This window comes from Canis aureus, chromosome 17, assembly GCF_053574225.1.
Source record: "Canis aureus isolate CA01 chromosome 17, VMU_Caureus_v.1.0, whole genome shotgun sequence".
Lineage (NCBI taxonomy): Eukaryota > Metazoa > Chordata > Mammalia > Carnivora > Canidae > Canis > Canis aureus.
Window position 1 is genome coordinate 60,647,600 of NC_135627.1, and position 17,174 is coordinate 60,664,773.

General features: G+C 50.9%; 1 protein-coding gene and 1 long non-coding RNA gene across 2 annotated transcripts; both read left to right on the forward strand.

Annotated features, from left to right (window-relative positions):
• Positions 1-2,507: 2,507 nt before the first annotated feature.
• Positions 2,508-13,594, forward strand: LOC144288117 (uncharacterized). The gene is made up of 3 exons (XR_013356117.1): positions 2,508-2,676; positions 11,264-11,477; positions 12,354-13,594. It is a non-coding gene; the product is annotated as an uncharacterized LOC144288117 (long non-coding RNA).
• On the forward strand, positions 3,858-4,991 carry LOC144288116 (glutathione S-transferase Mu 1). The gene has a single exon (XM_077855833.1). The coding sequence runs from the start codon at positions 3,892-3,894 to the stop codon at positions 4,546-4,548; it is 657 nt and encodes a 218-aa protein (XP_077711959.1). The 5' UTR covers positions 3,858-3,891; the 3' UTR covers positions 4,549-4,991.
• Positions 13,595-17,174: the final 3,580 nt, after the last annotated feature.

Genomic DNA, 17,174 nt, shown 5'->3' on the forward strand with positions numbered 1-17,174 from the left:
GCTCCATGCGGGGAGCCTGATGCAGGACTCGATCCCAGGACCCCCGGGTCCTGCCCTGAGCAGAGGGCAGACGCTCCACCACTGAGCCACCCAGGTGCCCCAGCAAACCAATTTATCACCTTCAAAGCCAGTAACCCAAAGGAAAGAAAAAATATTCACCCTGCCTTCTATATGAATTAAATCACTCAACAATCAAATTGTAAATGAGTTCAATGTCTCCAGAGTTCTATAATAAATAATTTGCAAGAAGTGATAGAAATACCACTATCTCTGAGTCTCAGGGAGTTAGTGGATCTGGGCATTGAGCAATAGCTGCTGACATCACACACACACGAAGGCCACACGACATGCCTCCTCACGATAGGACACAGCACTACCCAAAGAGTACTGGTTATAAAATGAAAAAAGTTCTGGGGATTTAATGCAGAGCATCGTGATTATAATTAATAATTTGCATAATATACTTGAGAGTTGATAGCGAAGTCGATCTTAAGTGGTCTCACTACCAAAAAGAAACAGGAATTGTGCGACGTGACGTGAGTATTAGCTGAAGCTACGGTGGTGATCTTTCTGCAATAATAGGTGTATCCGGTCAACGTGTTGTACACCTTACGGTAGATGGTGACTACGCCTGTGGTGGGCACGACACACAGAGAAGCTGAATCACCATGTGGGGCACCTGAAACCAATATAACATTCTGTGTCAATTATACTCAAAGGAAATTTTAATTGATGGGGAGAAACGTGTACGTCTTAAAGTTACGCGATGTTATACATTGATTATATCTCAATGCAGGTGGAAAGGAAAAACAACACAGTGTCACCTGTAGTCTTGCCATAAGGATTAAACATGAGTCTGATCAAGACCTTAGATCTAAACACCAGTTTGCAGGAAATACAAGGGGCAGAGGAACATGTTGAATTGCATGATGATTATAGAATTAAAAATTCCGCACTGTGGGTAATTCTGCCGGTCAAATGAAACTTGACTTTTAAGAGAAATAAAAAGATGGGGGAACACTGGAGAACAAGAGAGATTTAATCCCAATTTTTTTATTTTTTAATTTTTTTTTAAAGATCTTATTTATTCATGTGAGAGAGAGAGAGAGAGAGAGAAGCAGGCTCCATGCAGGGAGCCCGATGTGGGACTCGATCCCAGGTCTCCAGGATCACGCCCTGGGCCGAAGGCAGGCGCTGAACCGCTCAGCCACCCAGGGATCCCCATCCCAATTTTTTTTAATGGGTGAGACTAAACTATAATGACTACTGATGTATCTGTACAATGAAAATATTCAAATGACACAAATATTCGATCAATAGATCATTTTACATGACCGTGTTTGTACAGTCATATCTGATCAAGGGAGACAGGTGTTGAGACCTGAATAGGCTGCATTGGACGGGTTTCTGGAGTGACTAAGAAAGTTCTAACCTTGTAACCTATTAAGCAAACATTGGTTTTGCAGCTTCTTTTTCATCAGATTTGTTTAAAAAATATATAGTTTTTTTTTTTTTTAGGTCTATGTATTAGCCACTATTCTTTCCTGCTTGTGTATCCTGCTATGAAGACAGGTGTGGGGACCATATGATAAATATGTTGAGAAACATGTCAGGTTGCATTTTTACACTAAAACTTTGTGTCCAAGACCGACTGCACGAGTACAAATAAAGGAGCTGTAAACTTTGCATGAGAAGGACTCGGGAGTTCAGGGCGTGCTGACGTGTGCTAGGACCATTCCGAGAGCGAATTTGGTCTTTGGCTACGTTAGTAAAAAGGCAAAATCTAGAACAAGAGAGGTGGTGGGTGCTCTCCATGCCGTTTGGGGGGTTGTAGGCTCTGTATGTTCACAGGGATTCCCGGCCCAGAGGGACACACAGACCGGAGGTTCTCAGAACCAGATGATACAAGAGATAATGAAGCAACGAAGGCTTTTTGCTCTGGAAAGACTAGTGTGAAAGACGCGTGACCATTATCTTCAAACATCGGCCGAGTAGCCCGTGGAACAGGGGAACATGGTTGTTCAACACGATCCTAAGATCGGTGGGTGAAGAGACAGGGAGACAAACTGCATCTCAAAGAATTTCCCGACCACCCAAGTCTGAGAAAATGTGATGATTTCCTTGAAGAACCAACAAGGTTCTTGGCCCGGGGATTTAGTTACAGGTGGGATGACCCCTTGGGGATGGATGGTGGATACGTGTCCAAAGTTGGTGTGAAATGAAACCCGTAGGTCCATTGACCCTGCAGGTCTTTGAATCCTTGTAATTCTGCAGGGCACAATCCTTGCAATTCTGGGACCAGGGGCCAACAGTTTATTGTCAGTTCTTACTTCATTTCCTACCATGATAAGGATGAGCCATGAGAAAAAATAAACCATCTTTCTGGTTTTGTCATCTCCTGTTAGAATGCAACCGAAACTCTACCCTTGATACGAGGAACAAATATAGGAACAAATTTGAGAAGCTGGGATCCTGGCTAAAAACCTGTGTGTGATTTTTCAGGCCCGGCGGGGAGCGGTCACAAAGGCTTCACCTGGCAGGCCTCCTGCAGGCGCATCCCCGGCTCTGCAGGACTCGTGCGGCTGACCATCTGCCCTCCCGGCCCAGCCGCCTCCATCCGGAGGTCCACTTCTCGGGACCCTTGAAGACGTCTTGCCCCCATGGCTCCGGTATCAGGTGCGTCTCCACGTCTAGGCCTCCGTTGTCCCCTCCTCCAGCCCCTCGATCAAACGTGAGGCACATCACGTTCACAGATGATCCGTGAAACCACAGGAGCCATTACGCTGCGAGGCCTGTGTGCACACCTCCTCCGACGGCCCGACCACCCCCGCGTCCGCAGGGATCGCGCGAACCCTGCTGGGAGCACCATTCCGTGGGCAAAGGGGACCACGGTGGCCCGGTGCCGCGTCCCAGTTGGGCCTCCCGCTTACACCACTGTGGCCGGACTATCTTATTTTTCTATTACAGTCACTGTCACCTTGATAGCTGTTCCGAGGTCTCCCACCAGTAGACGGAGGTCTCCCTGGGGTCAATAACTGAGACTCTTCTGCTGTGTGGATGTCTCGTCCTTTACCTTCCCTGAGCCCCTTCGGGGGACGTCTCCTCCCATCGTGGGCAGCAGCCGTGGGAGTCTCAGCTGATCTGCCATCGGAGCCAGTGGAAACACGTCATCAACGTCCCCACCACGCCTTCCTTCAGGGGAAGCATCCTCCTTAGGGTTGTCACGGCGGGGACAGTCCTGACCACACGTTAGTGCCAGGTGTGGGCACGTGACCCAAGGGAGGCTCCAGCCCTACGGCCATAGTGATGATCTCGGAACTCACGTGCCAGGCAAAATCACAGCCTTCCCGAGGATTTTTCTGCCATGGATATGGGAAAAATTTCTTTCTCTTCTTCTGGGATCTCGAGTGCTAAAGTCTATAAATTCAAGCTGCTTTGAGACACTTTCCTTGATTGGAAAAAGCTGTCTTCTGTGGGAAGAATAAGGCCAACACTCAAAGGAAGCAGAAGAAGACAGAGAAAAAGATTGAAAAATCAACTCTTAAGGCCCAAATGTACCGAAAGTGCACTTCAATCTTGCAGCTACACGAATCAATACGTTCATTTTCCTTTGATTTGGGTCTGTGTGAGTTGAGTTTCTCGCTGGCAAACCAAGAATTCTGATTAATACATACAGTACATCGCAGTTGTGTGTTTGTTTGACATAATGCTTTCCTGGATAATTGTGTTAATGAGACGAGATCTGAAATTAAGACTCTAAAATGAAGATAATAGCATTCGATTAATTCTGTGACATATTCATTTATTCAATTGTCATTATGAAGGGTGAGATTTGGGAAGGAGGATAAGAAATCATTTATAGCCCTCCACTCAGCGCAAAAATCCGGCACCATGGTCATGATCTTCGGTTACTGGGACATTCGCGGGCTGGCGCACGCCGTCCGCCTGCTCCTGGAGTACACGGACTCGCACTACGAGGAGAAGAAGTACACGATGGGGGACGCTCCCGACTATGACAGAAGCCAGTGGCTGAATGAAAAATTCAAGCTGGGTCTGGACTTCCCCAATCTGCCCTACTTAATTGATGGGGCTCACAAGATCACCCAGAGCAACGCCATCCTTCGCTACATTGCTCGCAAACACAACCTCTGTGGGGAGACGGAAGAGGAGAAGATTCGTGTGGACATTTTGGAGAATGAGGTTATGGACACCCGCATATACTTTGCCAGGATCTGCTACAGCCCTGATTTTGAGAAACTGAAGCCTGAGTACGTGAAGGCAATCCCTGACAAGATGAAGCTCTACTCACAGTTTCTGGGGAAGAGGCCTTGGTTTGCAGGGGAGAAGCTCACCTACGTGGATTTCCTGGTTTACGACATCCTTGACCTGCACCGCATATTTGAGCCCACTTCCCTGGACGCGTTCCCGAACCTGAAGGAGTTCATGGCTCGCTTTGAGGGCTTGAAGAACATATCTGCCTACATGAAGTCCAGCCGCTTCGTCCCAGGCCCTCTGTTTCTAAAGATTGCCATGTGGGGCAACAAGTAGGGGGGGCATAGGAGGAGATGCCAGCAAGGAGCTGGAGCTGTGCTTGCTCCATGTACCAGAACAGGTGTCCTGCTTTTTCCCCTTTGTTACATTTTTTTTTGTCCCCATGAAATACCTATTGACTCCTTTTTCTCCTTCCCAACCCTATTTTCATCAATGGCCCTTGACGTCAGCTATCCACTTCAGCAATTTTCCTCCTCCCCCAGTGTTACCCCTCCTGCGCTAAAGCCAACCAGATCATTCTTCCCTCGGTGCTTGTGCCACTTGCAGGAACTGGCCTGGACTTCTGGCCTGCAGAGCCTGCCCCTGAGCTCTGGAGCACTGCCCTGAAGCCCGGTGTGACCTGGTGTGCCCGTGTTGCTCCCCCGGGGTGGTCCCTGCCCAGCCCTGCTAATCCCCAGTAAAGCCTTGAGCACTATGAAAAAAAAAAAAAAAAAAAGAAATCATTTATAGCACAAAGCTCTGATACCTCGATTGCAAAATTCTAATCTCTATAAGATGACTACAACGTAGCTATTTCTGCTTGAGAAATGAGTGGTTTCTGCCCAATTCTGAATCTCTGCCTTATTGTGTGTTCTGAATTAGTACTTCCGTGAATGGGAAATATTAATTCTCATCAGAACCCATTTGGATTCTGACAATGGTTGTGATTTATATTTGCATCTAATTATGTTCTACTTAAAAGGGACAAGATTGGGTGTAGCAGAGACCGAATCCTGTTGAGTCCTGAAGAGGTGAGGGGTCTCCAGAAACCAGAAGTCCGGTGAAGTTGGAAGAGGGTGGCTGCGAGAACAGTTCATCTCGTCTCTTTTATCCACTTAACATCTTCAAAGCAGACGCTGTGTGGGTGCCCCTCTCCAGATTTCCAATGGCTGCTGTAGATATTTATATAAACATCTACAGTATTTTTTTCCCCACGCTCCTGGGGGGAAAAATTATGTTTTACTTGAAGAAGCTTTATGACTGTCCTGATTCCTCCAGTTCTTGTAGTGATTAATCTCCAAGTTTCTCAATAGCTTCGGTTCCAAACTCCTGCTGCACATCAGGATCATCAGTATTACCCGGGGAGCCTTCCTGGGAGTCCGGGTGTGGACGCCACTGCTGGATAGCCTGTCGCTCGCAGTGAGGTCCGAGGACCAGCTGTGCTGGCATCACCTGAGAGCTCTTGAGAAATGCAAGACCATTGGCTGCGCCATAGACGCATTGAATCAAAATCGGCAACAGAGACCCCCCATGTGATTCTACGCACCTTAGTGTCTAAGGAGCATCTACGGAACATGGTCAACAGACCTGGTCCCTCTCTCCTCCATTCCTACTCTCAAAAATTCTGGCTTCTACCTAATTAAGAACATTATGCAGTGCACTTCAATTTGATGTATTCTTCACCTGGGCCTTGCTCCAACAAAATTTAAATCCTATCTGAGACCATAGGTAAGAATAGGTTTTAAGCTTTGTAAAGGTCGTCTTCAATGGCTCATCCCATTTATTTTCAGAAGGATGCTCCCTGTTGGCCTGGACCACTAAGGCGTCCAGAGCTTTATCTTCTTGTGTTTCTTGATCTTTGCTTCCCGTGTAGGTTTTACTTTCCAAGGCTGTTTTATCTTAGACCTGACATTGTCTTTCATCTTGTGCTACTAAATCTTCAAAATCTTTCCTTTGACAGATTTTCCGGGCTCTTGCCTTTCATCTTTCTGGCCAGCTTTAATTTTGACTAATACAGAGACCCCACTTTCTACAGGCTCTCGGGCTAGATGCATGACCTATTATTCCGAGTTCTAAACTTCATTTCGAGAAAATTGTCTGTCAATATCCATTTCCAGGCCACTCCGACTTGACTTCAAAATGTCCGGATAAAGGGGATCCATCAATCACTTTGACATCTTACCTTCCCACTGCTAGATGCTTGATGTTACTCAAACCGTCTTCTGAAGATCTTCAATTTTTCACTTTTCATCTGGACATTTCGATGTCATATAGATGCAGTAGATTGGAAACACACACACACACAGAGTGATTAGCTTATTATATTCACAGCCACAAGGAGTAAGCAATGATAACAGGAACATGAGGATTGTTATGAATTAAGTCTGCTTCTGGTCTTTACTTCCTCACTTCCAGAAACTTCACTGCCACACCCTTTCAAGAACCTCTCCCCTAATTAGACCCTGGACGAGGCCATCATCAGGAATTGGCCACTTCTGACACCTTGAAGGCCACCTTCCCACCATCTGGTCAATAATTGTTTATTGATCAGCTTATACTCCCTCATCCGTGCCTGTTGACGTTGATTCAGGTGCAATCACCCAGAACGTGAACTCAGCCTTCCTGAGGTTCCCACAGAAAATCAAATTACCTAAGAATGTCATGGTTTCTGAGTCATGGAATCACACAGAAAGGTCGCATCCCCTATGGCACGATATCACCGTTCTCCCAAGCCCAGAGCTTCCCAGAGAGGACTCCATCGTCCTCACTCAACAACGCTAGCATGTAAGTCAGAAAGGGTGTGAATGGGGACACCTGGGGAGCTCAGCGGTTGAGCATCTGCCTTCGGCTCAGGGCGTGATCCCAGGGTGCCGGGATCGAGTCCCACATTAGGGTCTTTGCATAGAGTCTGCTTCTCCCTCTGTCTGTGTCTCTGCCTCTCTCTCTGTGTCTCTCATGAATAAATAAATAAATATTTAGAAGAAAAAAAAAGAAAGGGTGTGAATGTATTTAAAGTATTCCCATGTCCTTATATTAGCCAAGAGATGAAAAGTATTTATTAGACTTTGGTAAAATAATGACACATGCTGTCGTTTCTAGTGTAACCATTAGAAGAAAAGAAATAGGGGCGCCTGGGTGGTGTGGTGGGTTGAGCCTCCGACTCTTAATTTCGGCTCAGGTCATGATCTCAGGGTGGTGAGATCAAGTGCCAACTCGGGCTCCACGCTCATCACGGAGTCCGCTTGGGATGCTCCCTCTCCCTCTGCTCCTCCCACTCGTGTTCTCTCTCTTTCTTTCGCTCTCAAATAAACAAATAAACCTTAAAAAAAGAAAAGAGATATAACATAGCTGATCCTTGGATGACATGGATTTGGGTTGCGTGAGTCCACTTACGTACAGACTTTTTTCAATAAATACAAGACAGGACTGACTGTAAATGTGTTCTCTTTTTTGTGATTTTCTTAGTAACATTTTCTTTTCTCTGGCTTACTTTACTGCAAGAATAGTGTACAATACATCTACAGAATACATGCGCGCTGTTTATCTGTAAGGCTGCTGGTAAAAAAAAAAAAACTTCGCGTGTGAGCGCATCTTTATCGAACCTCCTTCTTTATGGATATTTTCGCTAGGTTTTTAAAAACCTCATTGAGAAAGTAAGTTCGTGACTTTCTGACTTCTTTTATTGCTCGCGAAAATTATTGCTGTCAATCCTTTAATAGTAATATGTCTTTTTTCTTCCATTGCTTTTAAGATATCCCCTTTGTCTTTAGTTTTCTGAATTTTCGCCATGATGTATTAGGTGTGGCATACCTTTTACTTTCCTTCTCGGAAGTCGTACGGTTCCTCGAGTATGTGATTGGTATCCTTCCGTAGCTCTGGAAAATACTCACTACCTCCTCAAATATTGCTTCTTCCTCATTCTCTCTACTCTTTTGTTAGACTCCGATTTAATATATATTGAGATTTTCTTACTACGTACTTCTGTTGCTTACTACACTAAACTCTCTTTTTTCCAGGTAGTAACTATATCTTAGGTCAATATCCCCAGCCCACGGTACAGCGTACTGAATCATGGAGACAATTCCACTCCCAAACTACCATTTAAATACAAAATCGAAATCCTGTGGTTGTCAATGGTGGTTTATAGCAGAACAGGAATATTCATTAATATTCCCTAAAACCATATAAGTGAAGGAGGGCCAGCAGGAATGTACCCAGGAGTGTGACCCACAGAGGGATCTTTCATGTTCACTTTGGCTTCCACCAGAAGTTTGCCCTACTAGGCAAGAATAAAGGTTTATCATCCAAGCTCCCATTGGGTAATAATAGATCAACCCAAGGGGGAACAGATGAATAAACTTTAGCTCCTTTACAGGTTAAAGGTTTTCATGGTAGAAACCAACCGCCATGTTTCACATGCTCACACGGGAAAATACTTTCCAGGCTCCAAACACCTGACATCTGTACATTTCTCCGTGTCGTCGTTTTTGGTTTTTCACTTTTTTTTTTTTTGAGATTTTATTTATTTATTCACGATAGACAGAGAGAGAGAGAGAGAGAGAGAGAGGCAGAGACACAGGCAGAGGGAGAAGCAGGCTCCATGCCAGGAGACTGATGTGAGACTCGATCCCGGGACTCCAGGATTGTGCCCTGGGTCAAAGGCAGGCGCTAAACCCTGACCCGCGGGGAGGCCTCGCAGAGGATTCCCGTCCTCCAGTTGCCCACCCCAGCCCTGGAGTCCTCCTCACTGGGGTTCCCAGCATGTAACTGGGTTCCCAGCATGTAATAAGCCATCCCCAGATCCCCCCCACCCTGTCCCCCCGCCCTGTCCCCCCGCACTGTCCCCCCATCCTGTCTCCCCACCCCGTCCCATCCCATCCCCCCATCCCATCCCATACTCCCTGTCCTCTCCCGTCCCCCTGTCCTGTCCCATCCCCCCCATCCTGTCCCATTCCCCCCGTCCTGTCCCATCCCCCCATCTGCCCCCCATCCTGTCCCCCATCCCATCCTCCCTATCCCATTTCCCCTGTCACCTCAGTCTGGTCCCCCATCCCGTCCTGTCCATACCCCCGTCCCATCCCATACCCTCTGTCCCATCCCATCCCCCCCGTCCCTTCCCCCCGGTCCTGTCCCCCACTGTCCCATCCCCCCCACCCCATTCCCCCATCCCGTCCCCCCATCCCATCCCCCCTGACCCACAAAACTCCATGAGCATAAAAAAAACGGTTTGGAGGCCATTGTGCTTTAGGGTTTTGTGGGCGGCAGGAGGACCCGGAGCCGTGGCCTCGGCTGTCAGGCATAAGCTAACCTCATCTCTGTCGGGTGGACACGTGCCAGTCCTGCCCGGTCGCGAGGACCTGCCGAGTGTGGTGCTCGGAGGCACGAACAGCCCGTAAAGGCAGCAGCTGGGGCTGCAGCAGGCGGGTCCATGCATGTCCCCCCACGGCCCCGTGAAGCGCTTACGCATCCAAAATCGGCAGGCTCTGGGGCTCGGGCTCCCGGGCCTCCTCCGAGGACTGGCCGCCCAGCCTAGCGCTGCGGGGGCGCCGTTGGCTTCTCGGATAATAATATCTCGGCCCGATGGTGAGAGAGAGAGAGAGAGAGAGAGAGAGAGAGAGAGAGAGAGACTGAAGTTTGACTTCGTTGACCGTTTTCCTCCAAGGCTGCTCCTGAGCCCGTCGGGGCCCTGGAGGGGCTCCTGCCTTCAGCTCGGGTCGTGTCTCAGGGTCCTGGGTTCGAGCCCCTTCCCCGCTGTGCTGGGCTCCCCGCTCAGCAGACAGTCTGCTTCTCCCTCTGCGTCTGCCCCCACCCCGATCGTGCCCAGGCCCCCCCCCCTCATTGCTCAAATAAATAAATAAATAAATAAATAAAGGAGAGCCTGTCTGTGACCTTCAACAGCCGCTCAGGAGCCTGAGACTCACAGGTCGGCTCCTCAGCCCCGTTCCCCGCAGGGACGTCCCCGTGGCTGTGCATCGCGTGTGGCCGTGGTCCCAGACGGAGGCCCAGCAAGCCCAGAGGTTCTTGGGGGCTGACGGCCCCATGAGTCCCGCAGAGAGTCGGCTTCCCCCCCACCATGGGTTCCCCGAGGGCTCCCCTCCGGCCGCCTCCGTGGGCGCTCAGGACCCCGCACGGGACCGCCGACGGGCTGGACAGGAGGAACTTCATACAGGCTCGCGGACTTGCCTGGGCAGGTCACCATTAGGTGGCCCCCCTGCGTACGTGGGACCCCCGGTGCCGCCCCCACCGGGCCGGCCGCCAGCGTATCACCTGCACGGCTGTCGAGCACCTTGGTGGCCGGGCTGCAAAGCCGGGCGGCCAGGGCTGGAGCAGGGGGCCTGCGTGCGTCCACCTGCCCCAGTGGGGACGCTGGAGGCCGAACCGAGGTCATGGCCGTTCAAACAGGGCCGTCGAGCCTCACTCACGCCCTCATGTACTGGCGGCGGCGACTCTGCGGGTGTATTTATATAGGGACCGTGAGGAGGCTCAAGGAGGTATCATTCGGGTCCGGCGATAGGTTACAGCCCGTGGGGCGCCCGGCTGGCTCACCTCTGACTCCCCACTTTGGTGCAAGGCACGACCTCAGGGTCGTGAGCTCAGGCCCCACAACGGGCTCCGCATTGGCCGGGGAGCCTGCTTCCCCTTCCCTCCCTCCCTCCGCCTCTGCACACTCTCTCTCTTTCTCTCTCTCTCTAAAAAAAAAAACCCCACAAACCAGTAGCAACCCATATAATGAAATAGTAAAAGAAAAGCTGCTTTAGGGGCAGGTAGGCCTGCATACGTTCATATAGGGGCGTCTCAGAGGCGCTTTCGAGGACAACAAAGGCAAGGTAGTGTGCGTGCGACGTTGCAGCAGACGTGCAAAGATGTGCGTGAAGGATGTCTGAGGGGAAGCAGGGAAACTGCTAGGGAGTCAGGCTAAGAGGACAAGAAGTTCTGGGAGGGAAAGAGTGGCTTTTCACGCACCTGGTTTGGTGCTGCATGAGCGTTTTTAGCACCTGCACGTATCTTACAGCTGAAGAAATGGCACCGCCGACCCAGTAGTGACCTGCTAGAACTCACTAAGATAACTCAACGGGTGTTAAGATGCTGGAAGTCCTCCCAGACCGTCCTGCTCTCTTCGTTTTTACGGCGCTGAGATCTTCTGGGTGTCGTCTGCTGCGACCCAACCGCCCTCGGTGGATCCCCTCTGACCCAAGCAGCTCACTGAAGCATCCTTCCAAAATAAGGTCAGATCAGCCTGTTTTATTTGCTTATCGTTTTATCTCCCCGAACCCGGAACAGCACCTCATGCACAGTGAAGGTAAATAAGTAACAACAACGTGCAATAGGTCAGACGGTGGCCAGTGCTGTCCAGACAACTGAGCAGAGGTGAGGAGGGATGAAGTGCAATCTTTTACAAGGTGATTAGGGAAAGTTTTATCGTTATTTGAGGAGAGACAAAGGATTTAGAAAAGCAGGGCACAAGACTGTGGGGAAGAAGAGATTTCCAAGCAGACGAGTAGCAAGTGCAAAGGCCCTGAGGTAGCTACGAGCATATCAAATAATATGCTGAATTCCTTTTAAAGCTCATGTTTGAATATATAGAATCATGTCAGAAGTTAACATAGGAATATGAATGCGGGAGGTTTCATCTATCTGGTCGCTTCTTTAATTCCAAGGGTTAAAGGCACTAACCAAGGAAATAATTTTGCAATTTTGAGCAAACCAGGATTACTGTTCTAAGAGAACTGGAGCTGAGGTTACCAGCCCAAGAGAATTGGGGTGGCCCCTTTGAGAACTCCTGGGTGAGAACCAGAGGGGCCGATTAACAAGTTGCAGAGATGCCAGGCAGTCTGGCCACCGACCCCGGGCCGTGAGATTCGAGCACCTTCTTACACGGACATTATCCAGTAGGGACTATTGGCCCACGCCTGTCGGGCGGAGCAGCGTCTTAGCTCCGACCCGGCCTCGGGGTCACACAGCCTGGTCCTCAAGCCCGCTTTGGGTCTGCACCCCCGGCCCAGGTGTCGGCGACCCCTGCAGCCCCTGGCTCCCAGCACGTGTGACCAGGGCTGCAGCCTCCCCGTCACCGCGCTGATACCTAGTTTCGCTCTTTCTACCAGGGCGTCTCTGACCCTCAGCGGTGTCTTCAGGGCTTTGTCCTACCTGAATGGAAGGATGCAGTCAGCGGGTGGCCTCGGGCAGAGCCACAGACAGTGCAGACCTGCCGGTGTGCCCGCTACACAGACCAAAAGGCAGGGACCCCTGTTGCCTGACCTGAGAGCCGCCAGCTCGGCTCGCGCCCGTGTCCCCCCTCTCCCCCCGTCTGCCCTACAGCCCATGGCCGGGCGTCTCCTGGTGTGCAGAGTAAGAGAGACAGAAGCACAACAGGCACCGATGGCCACGTCCCTGCTGCAGCCCCTTCGCCTCTCTGGGACCCCCGGGCCGGGCATCGGGCTCCTCACTCGGATTGGGGCTCCCCCAGGACCCAAGGTCGTCATCCACGTGGCACTGTCGTGCTTCCAGGGAGAGCAAAAGGGAGAGGTTGGGATCTTGAGACTCAGAAATGGAACCTTCGAGGCTCAAGTGCGGGCTCAGCCACTTACTGGTCATGTGCCTCCAGCGAGTGACCCGCCTCCTTGTAGCTCCTGTGTCGGGCCTGCAAACTGGGGGAGAAACAGGGCGTCTAAGGCACGGGGTTTAGGCACTCCGTGAGTTCATGCATTTGAAGGGTGTGGAGCAGTGCCTGGCTCCCAGGGAGCTTCCACTCCCCGCAGCGGCAGGGAGGAGCCGCGGAAACAGCAGAAGTCCCGGCAGCCCCGTGCTTCCCCGCTCCTCCTCCTCGTGCCCCTCCCCATTTCTGCTCCCAAGCCGAGCTTGCTTCCCACTCATGCTTTTCCCCCAAGGCAATTACATCACAAGTATGGAGCTTCTCTCTCCGGTTATTATTTTTTTTTCTAAGACCCAAGCAGAAGAGAGGAATCAAATGACTATGTGCTCAATGCCTTTATCTTCCTTGGGATAAAAAGTTCAATAAATTAGGACCTTCTTCCAGCTGGTTCCCGGGGAGAGTACAAAGTCACCTTCCGAATCACCACACGTTTTGAGCTGAGTATTTCCACCTGAACGCTGCACATTTCTGCAGCCCGGTGTCCTTCGGTTGTCTGCTATTTTGCTCTCTGCCTTCGGCTCAGGTTGTGAGCCCAGGGTCCCAGGATCGAGTCCTGCATCAGGCTTCCTGCATGGAGCCTGCTTCTCCCTCTGCCAGGGTCTCTGCCTCTCTCTCTGTGTCTCTCATGAATAAATAAGTAAAATAGTTTTTAAAATTAATTAATTAAAAAAATAAAATTAATTAATTAATTGACACGTTGGTTGTACATCAATCCCTCGTGAGCTAGATGTACGCAGACACCCCCTAAACCACTGCTTTGCTCTGGAGCACTCCAACGAAGTAGAGTTCCTCACCGTCTACAGCGTCTAACATGCTGCGGCCACCCTCCCGCTGGAGTGCCACTCCGTGGGTCCTAACGGGGGTGCTCCTAGCTTATGGTGATAACCTCCCTGTTTGGCCCTTAGTTCCCACAGCATCTACCAGAGCTACATTGCCTGCTCTGACCTCTGTGTCTGCTCAGCGGACCCTAACTGAGTCCTACAGGCATGTCAAGCTCAACATTTCTAAGACACAATGTAGAGTCTTGCTCTGCAAGGCCTTCCTTCCTGTTGCCCCTGAGGGTGTTGGGAGATCATGGAAGGGCTTCAATCAGAGAAGTAACATGATTCGGTTTGCACTTCTATAAAATTTCTCTACCTGGTATGAATAATATATTGTGAGAGGGCCGGAGTGGGCGCAGGAGTGCCAGTTAGGGGGCAGCTGTCGTCATCTACGTCAGCGATCATGCTGGTCGGGACTGAGATCTTCCCACTGAAGATGGAGAGAAGGGGACAATTCAAGGGACACTTATAGGGTGTGCTCATGATGATCAGATGTGAAAGGTGGGCCGGGGGGAGGTACCAAAGGTGACTCTGGTGGACGGAGAGCTCCACCGGGTTCTGGTGGACGGAAGGATCATATATTAAGAAACGCGGAGGTGACACAGCAGGTTTGGGGAGGAAGATCGGAGTTTCTGCTTTGGGCATTTTGCATTCAACACACCTCTGAGATGTCCGAGAGAGAACATCATGGAGAGAATTGAACTTAAGGTTGGAGCTCGGCTGGGAGAAATGGAGCAAAGATGCAAACTTAGAAGCCATCATCGTGGTGATTGTGCTCGTACTGCTGAGCATGCATAGAGTCACGGAGGAAGTGAGTAGAGAAGGAGAAGAGAGACAGACAGAGAGCAGAGGAGAATTACGCTCCTCCGATTGTGTTCTTCCAATACGAGAAGTTGGGCTGGTCTGTATCGGGTCAGGATCTGGCAAAGGAATCTGAGAAGCAATGTCCAGGGACGTGGGAAGAGAACCGGCAGGGGTGGTATCCAGTGAAGGGAGCGCTCCAGGGAGGAGGGTGTGGCTGCCTGTGTGGGATGCTGCTGACAGGCCAAAGGGAGCTTTCTGCAATCTTTCTGTTGGGAAAAATCGTATCACAGAATTATAAAACACTAAAGAAAAAATCAAAAAATTAAAAAAAATTATAAAACACTTATTTTAAAGGAAAAAACCCACACAAGACCTTTCTGGGTACCCATAGGTCTTTGAAACTCAATGTAAATCCTAGTTACATATAACAGAGCCACTTTTCAAAAAGGATGTATGCAGCCCCAAAATAAGGAATTAAAAAGGAAACCCACATAATTTTTCATCCAGAAAGTGTATCCTTGCAATGTCAGACATTTCAGTGTTTCCAAATATCTCAGGGTTTGGCATCGTATAAACCAAATGGGCAGATGCTTGACCGTCTTTTTTTTTTTTTTTCTTTTTCCCTCAAGAATCATCTTGATACTCAGCATCATGTGCAAAAGAGACCAAAACTTTCAACAGCACACTGACCCGTATTCCCTCCTTTTTAGCATAAAACCAGGGGTTGCCCTTGACCCTTGTGGTCCATGCGCTATTGGCGTCATAAATCACGTGGAACCCCACTTGTCAGTGTTCCCGGATTCATGGAGAAGATGTCACATGTGTTTCCTCCCACCATGAAGCCAAGTCCAGATAACTCTGAGCCCCTAAGATCGCCGTCTGGGGCCTTGCGCGTTTCCACGGTGACGGGGCCGTGCAGCTGGCTGCTATTCCAAAGCACACGGCCAGACCCCCAGCGCAAGGATGTATTCCATTTTCTATTCAGTTTTGTCCCCCGGAGAAAACCCGAGGGTTGTATGGAATTGCACATTCAGACGTGCCCTCCTGTCAAACATTAATAGGATCATGGAATCATAATGCAGAGGGAGGCCCGGGAACGCGAGGGATCAGCCCCTGCCCTGTCAGCAGGAGAGCATTTACCCTCACCCCAGGAACGGAGGCATCCTCGCATTTGAAGACGCTCCTTTACCTTCCCGATGGGAAGACTGTACAACCCCCAGCAAACGGTTCTCAGGGCCCAGCAACCTGTCCCCTGTGGGAACCGCAGGTGACGTGTCCACAGGGCCACCGCGGTGGACGCTTGTTACCCAAAGGCAGAAAGAGGAGAGAATGGCCTAAGTCTCCTTGTGATGACTGGACGCACTGCTTTGAATTCTGGAAAATATAATGGAAAAATGAAAGCATCCACGCACAGCCGGGTCATCACATAATGTTTTCCACATTGTCTTACTCACGCCCGGAGGAGTCCAGAGGTCGCTTGGGTCAGCTCTTGAGCGGCTGTGGGAATTAACCACTGTCACTCGCTGTACCCTTTCCCCCTGCTGCTTCCAGGAAGCGCGTCTCCCAGTGGCAAGAGGCTTAATTATTCGGGCCACGTCTGCTCTGCTACGTGTTGTCCCTGGCCTTAAAAAAAAAAAAAAAAAGATGAACATCTTTGAGAATCTTCTGGTTTTCCAAGAGCCAGGTTCAGTCACCCCGTCAGCCGTGTGCCAGGCGAGGAGGCACCTGCTGCAATGAGACACCACGGGCACACCCTGTGGGGGACAGGGCAGGAGCAGGCTGAGCGAGACGCCCAGGCTTTCCCAGAGCTTGCAACTCACAGGTCGCAAAAGGGCAGGGTCAAGGGCCGGGCAGGTAAGTCACGACCTCTTGGTTAGGGTCCTCTGGGGAGTAAGTCGGGGAGGAAAGCATTACTGAGAGGTGGTCGGTGATCAAGTAGGTGGACGGGGGCCGGGAAGGGCACTCCAGGTAGAGGCCGCAGCGTGAGCGGTGCTCCCTGCGTGGGGACAGATCACCGCTGGCCGCTAGAGGACATACAGGTGGTCGGTGCAGGTGGAGAGGAGAGAGAGCGGGGGGAAGGGGGTGGCGCTGCGGTCCCCGTCCTAAGAGCAACAGGAAGCGGCCGCCTGCTCTTTCAGGGACCTTAGGGTGCGGGCGTGAGAGAGGCAGCGGGGGGAGCGCGGGGCCGCCTGAAGACCAGAAGAGCAGGCCAGCCTCGAGCAGGAGGAGGTACGGGCCCACGGGACGGCCGGGGAGTCGGAGACAGGCCAAGACGGCAGGACACGCCGGCACACAGAGACGACAGGGCTTGGTGATGCTCCGGGAGGTGGCCAAGGTGGGGAGTTTCCGAGGATGACACCTCGGTGTCTGGCTGACGACGACGACGACAACGACGACGATGACAACGACGACGGGGACGCGTGAGGGCAGCATTGGGCCGGATGAGGGCGGAGAGGAGGGCGGGCGGGCCCGTCCTCAGTTGGGTTTTCTAGGACTGTGGCTGGAAGTGCCTTGCACAGCTAGCGGGGTGGTCGGAGGCCACTCGAGGCGCAGAGAAGGCGTCGGAGCCCGGGGCTCACATCGGGAGTCCCACATGCTGTGGCTGGACCCGCAAGCCCAGGGAGAGGAGGCACAGGAAGGGGGGCAGG

Bases quoted from the DNA above. Each gene is read 5' to 3' on its own strand.
- LOC144288116 (XM_077855833.1), top strand. From the start codon at position 3,892: ATGGTCATGATCTTCGGTTACTGGGACATTCGCGGGCTGGCGCACGCC.